At 39.9% G+C, this 21,683-nt stretch overlaps 1 protein-coding gene across 1 annotated transcript in view; it reads left to right on the top strand.

Annotated features, from left to right (window-relative positions):
- The window catches only part of PCDH15 (protocadherin related 15), a 1,022,916-nt gene that overhangs the window by 415,066 nt on the left and 586,167 nt on the right, over positions 1–21,683 (top strand). Inside the window, 1 exon segment of the mRNA XM_030204966.1 lies at positions 3,693–3,805. Within this exon segment, the coding sequence (XP_030060826.1) occupies positions 3,693–3,805 (113 nt within the window).

The following is a 21,683-nucleotide window of genomic DNA, read 5'->3' as shown; positions in this document are numbered from 1 at the left end:
AGCCAGGGCTGGGTCCTACATAAGTGCCAGGCACCCAGCCTGCCCCCCCCCCCCAAATCTCCAATATTCAGTGCCAGTACCCAGCCATGGTCGGGCACTGAATATTGGGGGATAAGTTAGCCGGCAATGATCAGCATTTTAAAAAATGCTGACCGCTGCCAGCTGAATATCAGGGGGGGGATATCTTTAAACCCTCATGCCTCAGATTATCCTTTGCCAAACATTTTCTAAAATGAATGTCATAGTTGCTATTCTACAAGTTGTGTGCTTTAATTCCAGAGCACTCAACTTCATGAGGGGTGTAGACCTAGGAGGGGTATGGGCAGGTCTGTAGAATGTCAGGCAATTACACACAAGAGCTATAGAATCTGTCATTGAACCAGCCATTGAGCTGGAAAAAGTGTTTTGTACTTTTTTGGATCTTGCCAGGTATTTGTGACCTGGATTGGCCACTGTTGGAAACAGGATGCTGGGCTTGATGGACCTTTGGTCTGTCCCAGTATGTCAATACTTATGTACTTTTGTAATTATGAACAAAACTGCTATTATAGAATTTGTACTTAGCGCGCACTATCCTGGTGCCCAAATTTTGACAACCTTCTCAGAATTTACCTCTATGAGGATAATTCTTTATAGATATGTGCGCAAATTCCATCTACAATTTCACATGCAATTGCCATTATAGAATATGTTTATGTTTATTCCAGACTTAGTATACCACCTTTACAAAAACATGGTCAAAGTGGTGGACATAAACACTCAAATTGGATATATGGTGCCTTAAGTTGTGCACGCTAATTTGAGCACATGGCCAAGATGCATGTACAACTTAATTGATTAATAAGCCAATCAGTGCAGATGATTGGTACTTAACAACCAATGAGCGGCACTAATTGGCTTTAATTAGAATTAATGCACACAACGTTTTAAGTATATTCTATAGCATGGTGCATGAAAATTCTAATGCATACAGTTGAAAAGGGAGCATGGCCATGAGCATTTAACAGGCAGGTTTTGAGTGTTTTAAAAAGCTATGCACACTATTATGGAATACACCTGATCTACGCCTAACTTAGGTTCAGGTATTTAGGTCTGGTTTTAGGTGGTCTAAATGGGTGTGCCTAAATTTTAGTTGCAAAAATGGCACGCTAGCTTATTCTATAAGCTATACATTTTACAGCGCTGATTTTTAAGGCACCATATATAGAATTCCTCCAAAAATCTATATAATAGAAAATGAACTACAATATGATAGTAAAGCACTCAATCAAACAGACACATACACGAGAGCAAAAAAAGTTTACTTTAATAATATGTGGACTGTGTCTCCATGTGGCTCCCGAGTAAAATCATTTTAGTAGCAGATTAAAAGCCAGTTTAAAGAACAAACTCTTTAATAGAGACTTGAAACTGGGCGGCAAAAGCTCAGACCTAATAAAAGGAGGAAGATTGTTCCAAAGACTAGGTGCCAGGAAGAAGAGATTAGAAGAGCGAGTGGATTCATAATGAGCTAATTTAGGGGATGGGACATCAAAAAAGTGGGCATCAGGGGAATGAAGGGAACGAGCTGGAGTACAAGTGATAACTACAGAGGAGATGTAAGAAGAGGAACCAACATGCAAAGCCTTGAGAGTCAAAACCAAGATCTTAAACCAGGAATGAAAGAGCAAAGGAAGCCACAGTGACTGAAGAAATAATGGGGTGATGTGATTGTATTTTTTAAGCCCACATCAAAAGTCCACATTGATGTGCTTAACATTAGGTATGAGCACTAATGCTCGCTCAATGGTTGGTATAAATGTGTGTGCCTAAATATAGACACTTAGATGGGTAAATGCTAGTTTTCTATATGACGTGCACATAAGTACTAGGCACATCCCTGACCCACCCATGCTCCTCCTAGGTCCACACCCCCTTGCAACTGTTCACTACGCATTTTGTACTCATCATGTAGAATATCGACTAAGGGTTGTTAGCTACGTAACTGCTAATTTGTGACAATTAACGTTAATAGCAATAATAGCCAATTATTGGATAATGCCAATGAGCAGCTTCTTAAACAATGAAGTGATGCATGCAACTGTCCATATTCTATAACTTGGATTTTTCTAGCTGCAGTAGCCAGTTTTAACAACAACAACCAAAAACCCACTTCCTGCCACGTTTCAGTATTTACTTGTAAACGTTTTAAGATGCGCTAATGAATCACATTCACACTAATAAATGCACATGCCTATATTTGAAACACTGTCAAACATTAGGTAGAAGTTGGAACTTCACCTGAATGAACGACAAGCAAGTTCTATAGAAGCCAAAAATGTTGGACATTGTCATCAGGTTTGCACAGTGTCTAAAAGAGGCTGATTTGTGGGTTTAAATACGTGTTGGAAAGATAAAGATATATAATATATTCTATATAGGAGCCCTTTTAGAAGAAGGCGGTAGGGCTACTTTACGGGAGTGCAAAGGAAAACAGCATTACTGCCGGGCGTGCCCAGGCGTCCTGCAATAGTTCTGCTTTTTACGCTTACCATTTTCCATTCTAGAAAATAATTTTCATTTTCTAGTGTAGAGGGCAGGGAGTAGGTGTTCCTGGAGGTAATCGGGCAGCACATGGTCATCACCGTGTGCTGCCCAGTTTCCGCAGAAGTAGCATATGAGACCTTACAACCTACTAAATGAGTGGCAGTAAGGGCTCAGGCAGTAAATGGCCATGCACCAATTGGAAAATTAGTGCACAATTAAGGACCTCAATTTGAAAATAGGATTTTTCCTGTTGTGGTAAAGAGTGACCTTGGTGTGTGGTAATGCCACACGTCCACACTACCGCAGGCCACTTTTTACTGTGGCTTGGTAAAAGGGCCCCATAGTTTTCTGTGGAGAGTGGGATTCTAACAGTCATCTGAGGAAGGGCAAGTGTTCACCTAAAGACGTCAGCCTAATTGTCAAATTCAAGCAATATCACCTTAATTTGCTGCTAGACCACCAGTTCTGCTTCCACTGCAACCCCCAGTATAGTATCATGTACTGAGCTTGATGGACCTTTGAGCTGACCCAGCATGGTTGTTGTCACGATGCTCTCAGTACTTTCATCTCCTGCTTACAGTTGTTCAAGTGCTGAGCTCCAAGCAAACCCCACCCCCCCACCCCCTTCCCATCACACACCTAACATTTAAATTCACCAGTGCTAATGCTTCCTGGAAATATAGCCACAATTTATCTGGAATGCCCAAAGTATAAAAAATGAAGCCCTGCCCACACTGAAAATCTTACCACTACCCAATATTTTCAATGACACTCCTACCTCCATTGGCAAGCCTCCAAGCACATTTACCCCTCCTCCTCAGATTGAATGTGTTGATACTAGTTAATAGAAGGAAATTTAGAAAGCTGAATTGTCACTCACTTCACAAAAAATGCAAATAAAACTTAGAAGAAGAAAAAAAATCATGGTGATTTTGTTTAGCTGCTGATTGAATTATGTAAAATATCCATACAAGTAACAAAAAAATGTAACATTAATATAATAAAAATATTTTCTTGTTGGTATCCAAATAAGATTTGGTTATACTCTAATATTCAAGATCATTCTGATATATTTTATCAAAAAACATATTATTTTATGAGCTAATTTAGTGAACAGTATTTTTAACATCACAATTGTATATTCAAACCTGACTGTCTTTTTGCAGGGATTCCTGAGGATTACCCGGAATATTTCCGTATGAATCGTACTACTGCTGTACTTACACTTCTAAAGCCAATAAACAGGGACATACACCAGAAATTTGATTTAGTTATTAAGGTAATATTCATTGGATTTTTATTTCCATATGCTTGACAAACTTCTTTGTAATGAAATTTTGAGATGCAACTGGGGGCTATATTCTATTCATTGTTTTTTAAATTGTAAAGTCCTAGTCATTGAAAAAATTAATATATCTAGCAGATAGGAAATAACAAAAATGTAATTCTAAAACAGAGTATATGTGGTCCAATTTATAAGTTTAATACTTCAAAATAAGAAAGAGGAGGATTCAAATTACTACTATACAATACCAATCAAACAGGTCTGAATAAATTACACTGTGTGGTGAATTTCCCACTCCGCCCCACGAATTTCAAAATGAAAATCATTCTGAAATTCGTGGGACTGAGTGGGAAATTTATCACACAGTGTAATTGATTCAGACCTGTTTGATTGGTAAGTTTAATACTTCAAATTTGTTTTAAATTACTAAAATATATATAATATTGTATATTTACTTTGTTTATGGGTTTATGTCCTACTACATTGGGCATCTTTTACAAATACCTAGCACACACTAATGAAGTTAGCATGCACTCTCTGTAACTGAGCCTAGGATTAAAAGGGGCCCATAGAAACAGAAAATGATGTCTGCTCATCCATAACGACTATTAAGCACTATAACACCTTCCTCTCAGAGATCCTCTATGATTGTGCCATTCTTTCACTGGGAAGTTGTTCCATCATTAGGATCTCAATCCAGTCCTCAGTACACACCTAGCTAGTTAGGTTTAAAGGATATCCACAATGAATATGCATGAGATAGATTTGCATTCAAAAGAGACTGTGTACACAAATCTATTTATATTCCTTATAGATATCCTGAAGTGGGCTAGCCCAGGGACTGGGTTGATAACCCCAGCATTATCCTTCCTATAATGAAATATTTCCTTATATTACTCATGACTCCATGGGGCCCTTTTACTAAGGTGCACTAAAAAGTGGCCTGCGCTATTTTTAGCATTTGGGTTTCCCATGTGCTGAGGCCAATTTTGGCAAGGCTATAAAATGGCCAGAATTTCTCTTTTTCCATTAATGGCCATGCACTAATGTCCCGATTAGCATGAGGCCATTAGTACAGGAGCCTTTACCGCCTTCTATTTTGTGGGCAGTAGGGGTTCCTATGCTAATCCTGCGTTAATCAGTCTGTACACGCCAATGCCCACACACAAACCGATTAGCACAAGGAATGCCTACTCTCTGACTCCAAACATGCCCTATGCGCTATAAAATAACATCTATTGTTTAGCACATGGAAAGCGCACGCCAATTCCCAAACTACCATTGGACACATGACTGTATCCTACAGTTTGTTTGTTTGTTAATTAAATATGATGTCTGCTAATGGCATTTGTATCACAACAGTGAACACAGTAAATTTGTATTTTGCACATTTTGTCAAATAGTGGCAAATATGACAGTGTATCATTCCCTCCCCAGCTTTCACCCAGCCTCACTCTCACTTGTGTACCCTCACAGAGCCTTCACCCAGTCTCTTTCACTCATGCAACCTCCCTCAGCCTTACCCATTACTTATGTAAACCCTCCTACTAGCTTTTACTCAGTCCTCTCTCACTCATGTAACCCCTCCTCAGCCTTTACCCAGTCTCTCTTGCTCATCTGACCCTCTCTCAAGCCTTTACCCCAGCGGACCATAAGTTGGCACACACCTGTCTACACAAACTTTCTGTAATCCAAGAGGCAATACTTGCTGGAATGTCAAGATGATGAATGAATACAACTACTGTTAGCATTTTTATCCTCTATGATTGAATCCACCTGTTTGCTTTTAGCACACTAATTCTGAAAATGACCGTCCCTCATGCGTGTGCACTTTGTGAGTCATTATTAAACCAGCACAGCAAAAAAGACATTCAACCGCTGCACTAGCAGGAATTGGAGTGTTCAGTCTGATAAAAAGTTCCTTCAAATCAGGCCAGGCTGCAAAAGTGCTGATGTCATCTAATTGGGTCTGCAGGTATTGATCAAGAGAATCTTTGCCTGAAACACTTGACTTCTTTATAGCAAATAATGCTTTATCATCATCATCATCAGGATTATCAGGATGTGAGAAGAGATAAGCAAGTATCGTCTACACAGATATAGGTACTAATCAGTGGTCTTAAATCAATGTAGCAAGGTGACTTAGAAAGATGTTTAAAACGAATAGTTGAAATGAATGAACCCTGAGGAACCCCCCCCCCCACCCCCCCAGTCAAGAGAAAACGTAGATCTGAAAGATGGAAGTGTGACTGAGAAGGTGTGTCCTATGCCAGTGTGTTCTTCTAGCAAAAAAGGTGCCGGTACTCAAATGTCAGGACACCCTCAGGGATAGGTGATCACTAAGGGACTCACCCCACAATAGCCAGGACCCCTGCACCAGTCACAGAATCTATGACAAGGCGGAATTGGTGTGTAGAGTCTGAGCTCTTCATTAAAACTTGGGGAACCCTGGGCTAATTTCAGCACACAATAGAAAAGGTGCCGGTACTCAGTACCCCCAAGTACCCCATCAAAAAATATTACCTGCTATGCCCATTTCAGAAAGCCTACTGAGTTAAGAGGTCAGGTGTATAAAATCAAATGTTGCATTCAAATCTAAAGGTATCATGAGGGCAGCTTTTCCAGATTCAAAAAATAGTGTGCAGGTTGTTGATGAGTGAAGTGACCACTGTTTCCGTGCTGTGCCCTTCACTAGACATGGGTGGAGAATGTTAGACGTTTCAATGCATTGAGTCAGCTGTGAAAAACGTTTTTCTGTTAATGTTGAGGCAAAAACAAGATTGGAAACTAGACAGTAAGAGGAAAGAATGAATGGATCATGACATTCTCCTTTAAGAATTGGACTAACTTGGTCAAAATTGCGTGTGCAAATTTGGGCGTGTGCCCAAATTGTACGTGCAAGTTAATTGCTTAATGAATCAATTTAGCACCAATAACTGGGTGCTAGCATTCAATTAGCGCTAATTGCAAATAATTGGAATTTATGTGCACATCTTTATAGTCGCAGTTCTATAAAGATGTGCATGTAAATATTTTCATGTGGATCCAAAAAGGGGGTATGGCCATGGGAGAGGCATGGGTAGATCATGGGCATTTCTAGGATTTACATGCAGTGTCATAGAATTTGGGGGATCAGCGACTAATTTAGACCTGGGCTTACACTAGACTTCGGTTAGTGTAAATCACCATGCCCAAAATTGGTGCAGATCACGGTGCTAACTGCAATTCTATAAATGGTGCCAAATTTTGCGCGTCATTTATAGAGTAATGCTTGGCACGCATTTTTGGGTGCCATTTATAGAATTGATTCCTTTATGTGTGATTTATTTTTAGTCAAACCATCAGATAATCTCTTTCCTTCAAACAATAATTTTGTTACTGGAACATTTCCTGACACTATAGGCTATAAAATTCACTCTCACACATACATCTGTAGAAGCATAACTCTATAGTGTAAGATCTTTACAACACAGGTAAAACAAGGCAAAACAAAATGCTTGCTGAGTTCATTCCACTTTAATTCTACTGTATATTATTAGAGCATGTTTTCCATGCAATATTAGAATTAATTGCTGTGTTTGTGGGCAGCCAAGGGAATAATATGTCAAGCTGTCAATCAGTAAGATAATAATGTCACTTTTCTTAAATAACAGCTGGGCATACAGTACTATATGGAGATGTATTTGAAATGAATAATCTGGCAGCTTTGATCTGTTGCAATTTTGATGATTCCCAGGTTTCCCAAAGGATCTGTGTTACTGTTGGACTCTTTTCTTTGTTGCATTAGCTATATCCTGACTGCTTTGAAGAGGGAGGCAAAAGAACCAGTAAAATATTTTACAGCCCTTTTTGCTAAGTATAATATAAATATAATATATAAATATAATCAACATACGCATCCATCTTTTCCTACATTAGCACGCAAGTATGGAATGCATTACCAAATGCCATAAAAACAACGCACGACCTAACAATCTTCCGAAAATTGCTAAAAACCAACCTGTTCAAAAAGGCATACCACAATGATCCATCCTAAATACCAGACAATGAAACTCTTCCAGAACTAGGCAAAAACGAACTCTCGATACCTGACTGCTTCAGTAACTTTGTCACTAAGGAACGTTAATTCACCACCACCTTATTTCTCACGCTGAAATGAACTGATATCTAATTTAATCTATAATTCACTCTCCAGCTTATTTTCGAAAGAGATCACCGGCCATCTTCCGACACAAATCGGGAGATGGCCGGCCATCTTCTGAACCCGGCCATATTGGTATATCGAAAGCCGATTTTGGCCGGCGCCAACTGCGTTCTGTTGCGGAGCCGGCCAAACTTCAAAGAGGCATTTCGGCAGGGTAGCGAAGGCGGGATGGGGGTGGGATGGGATGTGGTTACGAGATGGCCGGCTTCGCCCGATAATGTAAAAAAGATGGCCGGCTCTGACGAGCATTTTGCCGGCTTCACTTGGTCCATTTATTTTTAGGACCAAGTGTCAAAAAGTGCCCCAATTGACCATATGACCACCGGAGGGAATCGGGGATCACCCCCCTTACTCCCCCAGTGGTCACCAACCCCCTCCCACCCAAAAAACCCAATTCCGGAAATGGCAATCGCCACTACGGCATACTGTAAGCCACATTGAGCCTGCAAAAATGTGGGAAAATGTGGGATACAAATGCAACAAATAAATTAATAAGTGGCGGTAAGCAGTAACACTTGCTTACCGCATGCTAAAAGGCACTACTGTGGGACATGCTCAGGCATCCTGCAGTAATAGCATGGGGGGAAGTGTTTGGCTGAGAGTAGGTGAGCCTTACACTAATCGATTAGCACAGGCAAATCACTGCACACTGCTGATTAGCACTGGGTTATCATATGAGCCCTTTCTGCCTACAAAGTAGGTATCAGTAAGGGTTCACACAGTAATGGCCATGCACTAATTGGGAAATGAGTGCATGGCCATTCATGGAAAAAAAAAGAAATTGTGGCCATTTTACAGCCACACTAAAAGTGGCCTCAGCATGTAGGAAACCCACATGCTAAAAATAGTGCAGGCCACATTTTAGCACAGCTTTGCAAAAGGGCCCCATAGTATTTGCTTTGAAGCAGAATAGAATATATGTTTTCAGGACACACTTATACAATGCATGCTGGTATGGTGTAGATGAAATTATAATAATTAATATTACTGACATTTCATTTTCTAGAACATTGTGGCAATCTATTTCAGGTTGACAGAATGAAGCAAGTTCAAATTAACATTTTCAACTTTTAAATCAGCCCAAAGATTGACTATATTGAAATGATTGAGTATTACTTAATAAGATTTAGTGCTCTATATTTTTTTTAACAAAATTCATGCTTTCCATAATTCCAGGGCTTTTTCTTTGATACCACAAAATTATTGTCCTACCCTTCAAGGCCCTATAGATATTGGATCTAGGAATTGTATTTTATCACAAAGAGATCCTAAGAATTATTTGGCCCACACTAGACCAGAAAAGAGCAAAGAAGTAACCTAATGGTTAGAGCAGTGGGCTGCAACTGAAAAACCCAGATTCATATCCCACAGCAGCAACTTGTGGCCTTGGGCAAGTCACTTAGAGACCGATACACAAATGTCCCCTGTAACACCCGCTTACTATTTCCACCTCGGTAAAAATTATTGAGGTAGAAACAGTGAGAAGTGCTCAAAACAAATCGCATGCAAATGAGCTGCATGGACTTTTACCGTGCAACTCGGTAGGAAGAGCACCAGGGCATACGTAGAATAGTCAATCAGTAAGTGTGGCTGTTCTGTGCATGCCCTGGTTATAGAGAGAAAAGACAACCCACCCCCATGCTGTGTATGTATGAAAGCTGTGGAAATGCTATGCCAGCCAAGGATGCATGCAATATATGGGTTTAAAGAGGGGGGACATGCAAGGAAGGAACTTCATTTCTACTGCAGTTAGCACCAGTCACCTAGACAGGCTGTGATTGATGCGATCCCAGCGCCTCCTATGATCTGTGCAGAAGGGATCACATGAAAACAAGCTGCACAGGCTGTCTGGGGAAGAAAGGCAACTCACTTTATGTCTCTTTCGAGCCAGGATCTGCGAGCTGATGGTCGGGGAGCTAGATCAGATCATAGAGCAGATGCTCTGCCCAGGGAGGGAGAGGGAGAGATAGTATTGCTCTGGTTGGCTGGAGCAGCACATCGAGCTCAAGGGGACCACTCCATTTCACTGAAAACATTGCTCTACCAGGAAGCTACCTTCGCTACAGCTCCTGTCCTCCCGAGGCTTTCAAAACAATTCCAATCCAATGGCTGGAGTGCTCCAGAACGTACTGCAGCCCTTTTTTTTTTTGTTCTGGGTGATCACACATTCCCCTTCACTTGCCACATGATGGGCCCTCAGAGCTACTGAGAAGAAATAGGAACAAAGCTCTACAACATTCAGGAAATCCCAGGCGTCTGCAGTGGTGAGATCCAGGAGCCACCATTATGCTACGACATCTCCTGACCTCCCACTAAAATATCCCCCTCTGGAAAGGTAGGTGGGCCTTTCTGTGCATTGTTTGGAATGCACATTTGAATGGTAATCAGCTCATTTTAATGTATTAGCATACTGCTTCCATTGTCTGCTGCCGTGAACGTTAAAAAGCTCGCAAAACCCCTCTGTGCATCTCCCGCTGAATAACATGCTTGCTAAACCACCGAAACTGGTCAAAAAAGCACGTTGCTGGCCCAGTAAGTTTAGTGCATCTTCTCCCTTGATTTTTCATGCCTCAGGAGACGGCAATGACAACTCCTGTGTGATGCCAAGAAAACCACAAGGAGGACTCCCTGAACTTTGACTCAAGGCCACATCTGGATCTGGAGTCCAAAAAATATTGTGCTGAGAAAATGTTTGTGAACCCCCTAGAAAGATGTACATTTTAGCCAGTGGTGTGCTGGTAAATGTTTAACAATAGGCTCTGGGCCCCTTTTACCAAGCTGCGGCAAAAGGGGGCCGGTAGTGGTATCGGCACGTGTTTCACACGATCACAGAGGCCCCCCTTTTACTGCAGCTGGTAAAAGGGAAGTCTCGCTTTCCTACAGGAAATGCCTGTGTGGCAAGTAAAGCACTTGCCACACTGCCATTTTTTGAAGGAGGGGTCCTTACCGCCACCAATTAAGATGACAGTAAGAGCTCCCTCATTAACCCGGAGGTAACCAGGCAGCACATGGCACTACTCAATTACTGCAGGGTACACTCTGGCACTAGAAAAGTAAATACATTTTTGTGTGCCGGAAATGATGGTGCGCTAGGGGTAAGAAGTACCGCTGGGCTGCTGTGGTAGCCTGGCGGTACTTCCTGTATAGTGAGTGGTAAGTCCGTTTTCTGCTTACCTCCACTTAGTAAAAGGAGCCCTCTCTTCCCCCCCCCCCAAAAAAAAACAAACCCCTTAGGATATGTACATAACTATATTATACATTCTATTGGTACAAATGATATTCGCAGGCAGCAACCAATTTACAAATAAAATTAAAACATATAATATTCTTTACTGCTTATCCATCTTCTTGTCTTCTCATCCACGCAGCTTGTCCTCTTCTCTCCCTCGTGCAGTAGGCAGTATGTTAACCCAAAACCAAACTCCATCCCGCTCTCCACTGCCAGAGCCTGCCTTACACAGACGTGGTGGTCCAGTGGTCAGCTGGGGCAGGAGCAATTTTCCTACACTCCTGCCCATGCAGTCTCCACTCTCTGTACTGAAAATGGCTGCTGTGAGTTCCCATAGCAATCTTGTGAGACTGCCGCTGAAATTTATGACGGAGAGTGGAGAGTGCATGGGCAGAAGTGTACGTAGGAGGACTATTCCTGCCCCTGCTGATCTGGAGCAACAACCGGCTTGCAAAAATAATGAAACATTTACAGCCAACTCTCGCGAGCCAGTGTAAGCCGGCTCCAGCACACCACGGATTTTTGCAAAATTTATACTTGCAGTATAATTAAACCCTTCTAACCTCTAATAAGAGACAAACATAACCCCACTGAATAAGTAACTCAAAAAGATAAATGGATATTTATGCAAATAGTGTGTGCAGTGTAAGCATCCGTTTCAGAAAAAATAAACGTATGCAATATCAAGAGGTTCAGAGCCAGCTCAGATAATGTTCTGGCACATAACCAATTATGTCGTACAATGACAACTCAACTAGTTATGTGCTGGAACATAAATGGTTATTGTGACAACTTTTTATTAAGGCATGGTGAAATCTGAACTGACTGCTTTTCAACAAAGGACTTTCCCTTGCACTAAGCCAGGATTTACCACAACATTAACTTTGGCTACTTTCTTTTATTCTTGGCACATGAAAAATCAAAACAAACAAAAATATTGTGGGAGCACTTACTGTTTCCTATTTAGTGCTAAGGTGGGAATTCATCAAGCAGCATTAGGGCCTTAATGTACATTAAAGAGATTAATGGACGCTAATGCTAAGAAGCCCATAAGTATTTGGCCTTCTTAGCATTTAGCGCACCTTAATTCCCTTATACACGCACAGCAGTTCTAATGCTGCTTGTTGAATTCCCTCCTAAGTTCTCCTATATAAATCTAGAGCTATCCAATTACCCCCAAATTCGATAAGAATTGCTAAAAATTGTTTGCACATATTTATGCACACAATTTAATTGAATAACAAGCTAATTAATGCCAATAACTGGCTTGATAACAAGCAATTATTGGCACTAATTAGATTACATTCAAATGTACGCACATAAATTTGGGTGCAGGATCCACACCTAAATTTTACATGTGAGTTCAAAAAGTGGCCACAGAAATAAGAAGGTCATGGGTGGAACGGGAACATTTTGAAAATTTACATGGGTAATTATAGAATAATGGGGATATGTGCCTAATTTAGGTGTGACAATTTGCATCATATGCAAATGGTCACGCCTATAGTTAGGAGCGATTCCCAGGTATAAGTGCTATTCTATAAATCATGCCTACCTTTATGCGCGGTTTATAGAATAGCGCTTTTTTGGAGCTGATTTTTTGTGCCTCATATATAGAATTCACACCATAGTGCTTAGTAATTCTAAAGCACTAGCTAGATAAAGCGGGAATGCCCATTCTTCCCCAAGACTGCTCTGAAATTTCAAAATTAAATCCTCAGGAGTATCTCAGCCATCCCACCCTGGCCCTTCCCCCAGCACCACTCTTCCACACAGATCAGAGAAGGCCTCTACTGATTTTGTTAAAGGGTCTTCTGCATGGATAAATACCTGTTTACCAAGGAAAAATCATTTAAGAACTGCTCACTTCATCTCCATATTTTGTTTCTGATTTTTCCTCATCGTATAACCCATTTCCTCTCTACAGAGCGTATGCTTAGTTGACCTTCAGCAACACTCTGTAAAATGACATTATAAATAAATTAAAAAGGGACTAAAACAAATACATTTTTGCTTGAAGAAAGAAAATCTGACTCCTGGGAAAGATAATTATCTTAATAACATTTAATTAATTGTTAATCTTGTTTAAACAAAATGTAATCCCATGAAAAGCAAATTACATTTCAGTAGGATCATGATAATCTTAAAATAAGATGTTTAAGTTTTTTTCCCCCTACCATTTGGCATAAACTTACAGCCAGAAAATATGGAATATACTATTGCTAGAAACTGTCAGAAAAGCTTCAACGTGGAGATTTTCTCCAAGGTCCTTCATTTTTTGATTTCTTATCTCACAAGCCAAATGAATTTTAGCCCTTGAAATTTTTCATGGAAGAAAATAGGTCAACAAGACTAATATGCATTGAAATGGGAATTTTAAAGCCAGCACTAGGAACTATCTCCCAAACAATCTGCAGCCAGTTGAAATAACATAACATACCACTGGATGATAAGCAATAAAAAAGATTAAAATAGAAATGTACATCCCTAGCACAAACAAATGTTTCCATACTCTGGCTACACTCTTCAGGCATCTGGTAATAATTCCTCTAGTTTCTCGGGACAACTCACTTTCATGGATTGGTAGAGTATTCTGTCAGCTGTCAGATATTTTAAGGTGTCTACACTCAGACTCTCTCTCTCTCTGTTTGAGATACATAATGCGTTATATCATGGCACTGAAAATGTTAAAATAGCAGACAGTATTTAAATACCCCACATTGTTTGATGGAGTACAAAAAATACCTCAGGGGGAAAAGGCTTCAGAACCCTGTCCTTCACTTCCGTGTAATGGAAGAAAATTATGGTAGGATTGCTTAGGGTACTCTCGCGTCACTGGCATAACCCCCCCCCCCCCCCCCTCCCCAGGAGAAATTTGTTAAAGTTCCGAACAAAGTAGTTATCAAGAATCTATCCAATAATATACAAACAATGTGGGATATTTAAATACTGCCTGCTATTTTGATTTTGGAAATAGTTTTATGAAGAATTGTATACTGTTTCTCTTTTCTCCTCTATTGATTTTTTAACTTTGAGAAACTGAAAATGTTAAAGCATTCATCTCTGTAAGATACCAGAATGTATTTTTCTTTTAAGAATAGGGATATACATTTATTAGCATGTGGTTTGGTTTGTTAAGGTGTCAAAACATTTTTTTTTAATTATTTATTTATAAATTTTATAGACAATTCCAAAGCGAACATTGTCAAGAAATATGCCATTATTTTCCAAGGAAAAAATATACTAAGGGAAACAATTTCCCCTTTCCAACTTCTCATTGTTATGCAGTAGTCCACAAAAAAGGGGGTAGACTGATACACAAAACCTTATAAGAGGATAAGGCTATTAATTAAGAAAAACAAAATTACATCAAAAAAGGATAGTGTTTTAGATAGAACGATTACTTCTACATATAATATTCAGTAAGATCTCTGCAGTCATTTAAGGATTATTGCATCAATAAATGGACAAAGTTATAATGGATCAAAACATGATATGTCATATTCTCTAATTGAATCACACATTTACAAGGGAACCTTAGCTGGAATTTGGCTCCCAAAGTCAAGGTCTCTTGGCTCATAGATAGAAATCTCTCCTTCTTTCTTGTGTCACTCTAGATACATCTGGAAATATCTGGATCTTTTCTCCCATAAAAAGAACTGGAATTGATTGTCTTAAATAAAGTCTTATTACTGCCTCTTTATCTTGAAGAAAAACAAATTTAACCAATAACGTAGACCTAAAGTCTACTGCATCTTGTGAGTTCTCAAGAAGTGCAGATACATCTAAACTTTCAGAGGAAACATTTGCTGGTTTAGTTTCTCGAGTAGGCAAATAGTAAAGCTTCTGTAATGGAGGAAATGCATTTTCAGGATAATGGAGTACTTCTTTTAGAAACTTCTGAAATATTTCTCTTATTGGGGTATATTTTGTAGAAGGAAAATTTAAAAGTCTCAAGTTCAATGATCTAGCCCCATTTTCCAAGTTCTCTAATTTACAATGTACTACATCAGCATTCTGGAGCAACTTAATCTCCGTTTCTTTTACTTGGGTTAGTGAGGCATCAAAGTTTTTAAGATTAGTTTCTTGAGAAACAATTTGAGATTGAAGAATATCTATCTTAGAGGTGTTAGGTCAAAACATTTTTAATGCATGCAAATCGAACTAGAGGCCCTTTCAGTAAAGTGCATTGAGCAGTTAGCATGTCTCTGTAGTAATAGCTAACATCCACCAAACAGTGGATATAGCCAAAAGAGCAGCATGCAGCCAAAACGATCTTCAAAAAGGTCATTTTTTTAATAAAGAAGAGCATATTTCCACTCAAGGGACTCGACACGGGCTGTGTTTTGGCTATGCTGACTGCATCAGGAGTCCAAAATAAATCCAAAGTGCAAATGTTGAATATAAAGGGTTACAAACACATCACAATCTGCAATATGGAACACTGAAAGGGGGCATGGTTGTGGGTGGGTCAGGGGCGTTCACTAAAAATGTGTGCACTGTATAGAATTTGAGGGATCCATATCTAATTTAGATAGGGGGATTTACAACATTGTTCAGTTGGTGTAAATCCTTACACCTAAAAGTTTGATGCAGATCCCGGCACTATATAAATGGTGCCTAACTTGGAGTGGCAATCTTTAGTGCTACAATCTTTCATCCTAGTCTCACAACTGCAGCCATAAGCAGGAATGAATGGGCATTTCTCCTGCCCCAACAATCCCCCATTGGACGATTAGGGTTTGAAGTAGGCCTAGGGAGGGGGTGTCCCACAGGGAGAAGGTATATGAAGGGGTAGCCATAAGGAGTGGGGCCAGAAGTGGGGCTTGGATTGCAGGGGGTTGGAAGTCCAGAAAATGTTCATTTTGTGCTATCTCCCATGATGATCCCTGGGAGAACCCCCAAGCAAGAAAAGAAATGCTACAAAATGTACACTTTAAAGTTGCCCAACCCTACTAGAGGCATATACAGAAGGTCAGTGAGCCTTTGGAGAAGCATGGAGTGATTAATAAATTGAAAGTAGCAGATAAATCAAAGGAAATAAATCCCACTGAGTTTTAGTAGCAGCAGCAGCAGCAGCACCAGAAAGAGGTGGGAGGTGGAGGGCAGAGGGTGAAGGTTGATAGAAAACTGGCACTGGCTTTGACCAGTTTGTCCTTGTGGCTGCCATCCTCCACCTTTGAAAACTGGCCAGGCCAGGCAAATACCAGTTGGGTGGCAATCCTAGTATCAGCAGATATGGTGACTGGACCTAGAGGGACCAGGTTATAAGAAAACAATTGGATGGCCCTGAAATTTTAAATTAATTGATTTTAGGTGGTGTGGAGGAGTGGCCTAGTGGTTAGGGTGGTGGACTTTGGTCCTGAGGAACTGAGTTTGATTCCTGGCACAGGCAGCTCCTTGTGACTCTGGGCAAGTCACTTAACCCTCCATTGCCTGCCGCATAGAGCTTGCCATGAGTGGGAAAGTACGGGGTACAAATGTAACAAAAAAAAAATTAAAAATAGGCTTGGCCACAGCACTGATGCTTGTTCCAGTACTGATGCTTATCTGCCTCTGTGGAAGCAGAGGTTAAAATCTGAATCTTCTCCCCTTTAATCCCTGCTTGTTGTCCAGTCAATCACTACAGTGCTGGAAAGAAGAGAGAGTGGGCATTCCCTCTCCACCAAAGGGGACACCAATTCAAAATTAAGGGTGCTTTCACATGCACATAGGCCTTTGAGGGTTTCTTCATCAAATGTATTACATTTAAGCTATTTCTCTTCTGCAGATTACCTACAAACAAAATAACAGTATGAGAACTTATTCTCTTCAAAGTGATCGGTGCTGCAGCCAACCATGTAGTCATCAATTAGTTAATGATGCAGTAATCACAATCAGTGCATTTAATTAGGTTACAGCCAGCTGCAGTTTCGAGAAAGAATAATCTTCTGTTAAGTGTCTGTTGACCCTCGGTTTTTAATCATTTTTCAGGGCAAGTGGTGCAGTTGGTTGTCTTTTCTACAGTTCTTGATCAATGATAATATTCCCTAATTCCTTCATTTCATCTCTAACCACCTTTAGCCTGCACATGTGTCAGAGTTACCCCCTAGAAATCCATCTCCTAGTCTGTACACTCTGTATGATACTATAATTTGTCAAGCTGCTCAACTGCAGATTGTCAGCTAAATGGTAAGGAATTCATTTTTTAAAACTCATTTGCAAAGTATTAACAAACAAAATCAATTTCCCACTGTCTCCATTTATTATCATTTTTAAAGAAACATCTTTCTGAGACTCACTGATAAATTTGACTTGTTTAGCATGGTGCAATGTATTTTTTTAAGAGTCTGTGACTTTTTTGCATTTTATTTATTAGGATTCATTTACTGCCTTTTTGAAGGAACTCACTCAAGGCAGTGTACCGTAAGAATAAATCAAACATAGGCAATAGCAATTACGGCAGGAATCATATTCAAATAATAATACAAGGTATGGCGTAGTATGCTACATCACAATGTCAACAAAGTAAGCAATAAAACATTTTAATAGATAACACAAAGTATAAGCAAAGACAGAACATACAGATAGATGAGTAACAGGAGCTAGAAAATAAGGAGACATATTTTTTAAAAAGTTGCACGTGAAGTCAGAAAGGTTGTTGAGTATTATCTCAGCTATGTTAGGAGTAGATAAACATGTCCTGCTACAGTATGTACAGCCAGATTCACTCTTTGTGTGTGTGTAGCTAGCAAGTTAGTTACTTTTTGCTTTAAAGGCATGGGTAAAAAACCAAGATTTCACCTGCTTCCTGAAGTAGAGATAGTCTTATGTTAAGTGAAGCTTTTCAGAAAGTGCATTCCAAAGTGTGGGGGCTACCCCAGAAAAGGCTCTCTGAAGGGTATCATTGCATATTTTTTTTTGGAGAGGGTGTGGTTAGGGATCTTCTTGGGAGGACCTCAGTGACCTTGGAGATGTGTAGAGGTTTTTGTAATTCTCTGGTGATTAAAAAAAGAGATCTTGTAGGCATTTAGAACGTATCTGGAGAAAGATTAGGGATAGCTCAGACTATGCTAGTTGTAGAAAAGTAATAAAGGAATATAAGTATCAGTTTGTAAAAGCAAAACAAGAATTTTATGGCTGTGATATTGCTAATCCAGATAATCCATCTAAAGTTTTATTTAAAGTATATGAGAGTTTGAGTAATACTGATAATATATTAATGATTACTACCAAAGGCAGAGGGATTAACACAAAGTTTTTCAGGATAAAGTCAAGAAAATTAGACAATCTTTTAGTCTGGATAATTTAGAATCAGCAATAATTTTATCCAGCAATTCACAAATATATGTTCCTGCAGATAGAGTTTGAGATGCTTTTGAGAGGGTCTCTTTAACAACTGTCAATAAATACTTGATTAGGCTTTCAAAGAAAACATGTAATTTAGATATTTGTCCATCACATCTGTTGTTTGACGTGCCATCAGAAGTCTTAAATTGCCTTACTGAATTTGTTAATGTAAATCTCCATTTGGGATGCTATCTTGAATCTTTGACAGGAATAGTTTTAACTCCTTTGCCAAAATCCACAAATGCTGACCTGACAAAAGTGGAGAATTATCACCCTATTGCATGTATCCCATGGATGGCAAAGGTGTTGGAGTTTTCAGTTAATGATTTAATATTTTGCATAAGTCACAGCATGGATTTATACTAAGACATAATACATAAACAATGCTCCTTGTTCTTACAACTAAAATTAGACATCTTTTTAGTCAGGGATTACAGATTGTGTTATTGCTGTTCAATATATCAGCTACCTTTGATTCTATAAATCATCACATACTTCTGTCTAGGTTATCTGAAGTAGGAGTGTCACGTATAGTGTTAACTTGATTTCAGAAAATTTTACAGAGTAGATCATGTGGAGGGGCATTTTTGAATGGGTATGCCCATCTCTAAGGGCACCAATCTCTGAGGATGTCCCCGCGAAGGGCGGGGCATCCCGTATTATCTAAACAAGATGGGCATCCATCTTTCATTTCGATAATACGGTTGGGGCCGCCCAAATCTCAACATTTAGGTTGACCTAAGAGATGGTTGATCTAAATGTTGAGATGGTTGTCTTTAGAGATGGACGTCCTCGGTTTTCGCCGATAATGCAAACCGAGGACGCCCATCTCAAAAATGACCAAATGCAAGCCCTTTGGTCATGGGAGGAGCCAGCATTTATAGTGCACTGGTCCCCCTCACATGCCAGGACACCAACCAGGCACCCTAGGGGGCACTGCAGTGGACTTCAGAAATTGCTCCAGGTGCATAGCTCCCTTACCTTTGGTGCTGAGCCCCCCAAACCCCACTCCCCACAACTCTACACCACTATCATAGCCCTAAGGGGTGAAGGGGGGCACCTACATTTGGGTACAGTGGGTTTCGGGTGGGTTTTGGAGGGCTCACATTTACCACAACAAGTGTAACAGGTAGGGGGGATGGGCCTGGGTCCACCTGCCTGAAGTGCACTGCACCCACTAAACACTGCTCCAGGAACTTGCATACTGCTGTGATGGAGCTGGGTATGACATTTGAGGCTGGCAGAGGCTGGAAAAAATGTTTTTTTTAATTTTTTTTTTTGGAGGGAAGGGGGTTGGTGACCACTGGGGGAGTAAGGGGAGGTCATCCCCCATTTCCTCTGGTGGTCATCTGGTCAGTTCAGGCACCTTTTCAAGGCTTGGTCATGAAAAAAATTGGACCAAGTAAAGTCAGCCAAATGCTCATCAGGAACGCCCTTCTTTTTTCCATTATCGACCGAGGACGCCCATCTCTTAACCACGTCCCCGCCCCACCTTTGGTACACTGCAGGCACGCCCCCGTGAACTTTGATCATCCCCGTGACGGAAAGCAGTTGAGGACACCCAAAACTGGCTTTCGATTATGCTGATTTGGGTGACCCTGAGAGAAGGACACCCATCTCCCGATTTTTGTCAGAAGATGGGCTTCCTTCTCTTTTGATTATGCCACTGATAGTGTTAAAGGGTATATGGAGAGATCTTCTAGTTGGAATCCTGGTTGTGGAGTGCCCAGGGCTCTCCACTTTCTCCATCATTGTTTGGTGTGTATCTTAGTTCTCTGTGTAATTTCTTCCTTGAGGGGAATCACAATATTATCTTATGTGAATAATATTTTCTTCTTTTCCCTGTGAGAGGAACTGACAATATTCTGAGTTCTATTAAATATTATATTTTGTATATCAATAATTAGGTTACTAGACATTTTCTGTGTTTGAATAAACAAAAGACTAACCCCCTCCCTTGTTTAATAAGCTGAACTAGCTGCTGCCATGTGCTAATTCTGACACAGGCCATTCACAGCTAGCATGGCTTAGTAAACGGGGGGAGGGGGGGTAAGTTACTCTGGTTTGGGGAAACTATTCCAAATAGTTCCATTGTTTTGACTTCTGGTGAAAGTTTGAAAATTGAGAGTTGTTTTGAGTATTGGGAGCTATTATAGATTTTACTCTTACATTTGAAAAATAGGTTGGTGCTCTAAGCAACAACAACAACAAAAAATTAAACTTAGACAAGTACATGCAATTAGGTCTTCTTTACGGAAAGAAGACTTTAGAATTTTGGCACAAATCACTATTCTTCTTTCCCAATTAGATTATTGCAACTCCTTATATTCCCAGATTAACTGTAAAATGAAAGCTCATCTTCAGTTAATGAAGAACACGGCAGCCATATTGATTTCTGGTTTGGGTCGGTTTGATAGCATTTTACCTATATTGAAGGAATTACATTGGTTACCCATTGCATAGTGTAACAGATTTAAATTGATATGTTCAATTTTCAAAGTACTTTTTGGGTCTAATGCAGAAGGGCTGGTAGATTTGTTATAGATTCCTTCTTTTTTTTTTTGTTACATTTGTACCCCACGCTTTCTTACTCAGGACAGGCTCAATGCGGCTTTCTTGGGGCAATGGAGGGTTAAGTGACTTGCCCAGAGTCACAAGGAGCTGCCTGTGCCTGAAGTTGGAATCAAACTCAGTTCCTCAGTTCCCCAGGACCAAAGGCCACCACCCTAACCACTAGGCCACTCCTCCACTCCTAGGATAAATTTGTGTTACTAATCGGACTTTAACATTAGACTATCAATCTATGAAAAATGTCACACTAAAATCTATTCTTGATAAATCATTTCCTTGTCAGGGGCAAACCAATGAAATGTGCTACCTATGTTCCTAAAAACACATCCTTCTTATATTAATTTTAGAAAAATGTTTAGAACTTATCTATTTGAAGGTTAAGTTTGATTCTGTATTATGTTTTTTGGTTTTGTAACTCTTTGCCTTAATGTTTTGGAATCTTCTTTTATGTAAACCATGGTGAATCCAGTTTAGAAATAATTGTCCATATAAAAGAACCAGATATAATAGAATAGTGCCTAAGTGCCTAATCCATGCCT

This window comes from Microcaecilia unicolor, chromosome 5 (assembly GCF_901765095.1).
Source record: "Microcaecilia unicolor chromosome 5, aMicUni1.1, whole genome shotgun sequence".
Lineage (NCBI taxonomy): Eukaryota > Metazoa > Chordata > Amphibia > Gymnophiona > Siphonopidae > Microcaecilia > Microcaecilia unicolor.
This window is presented reverse-complemented; position numbering and strand designations above follow the sequence as displayed.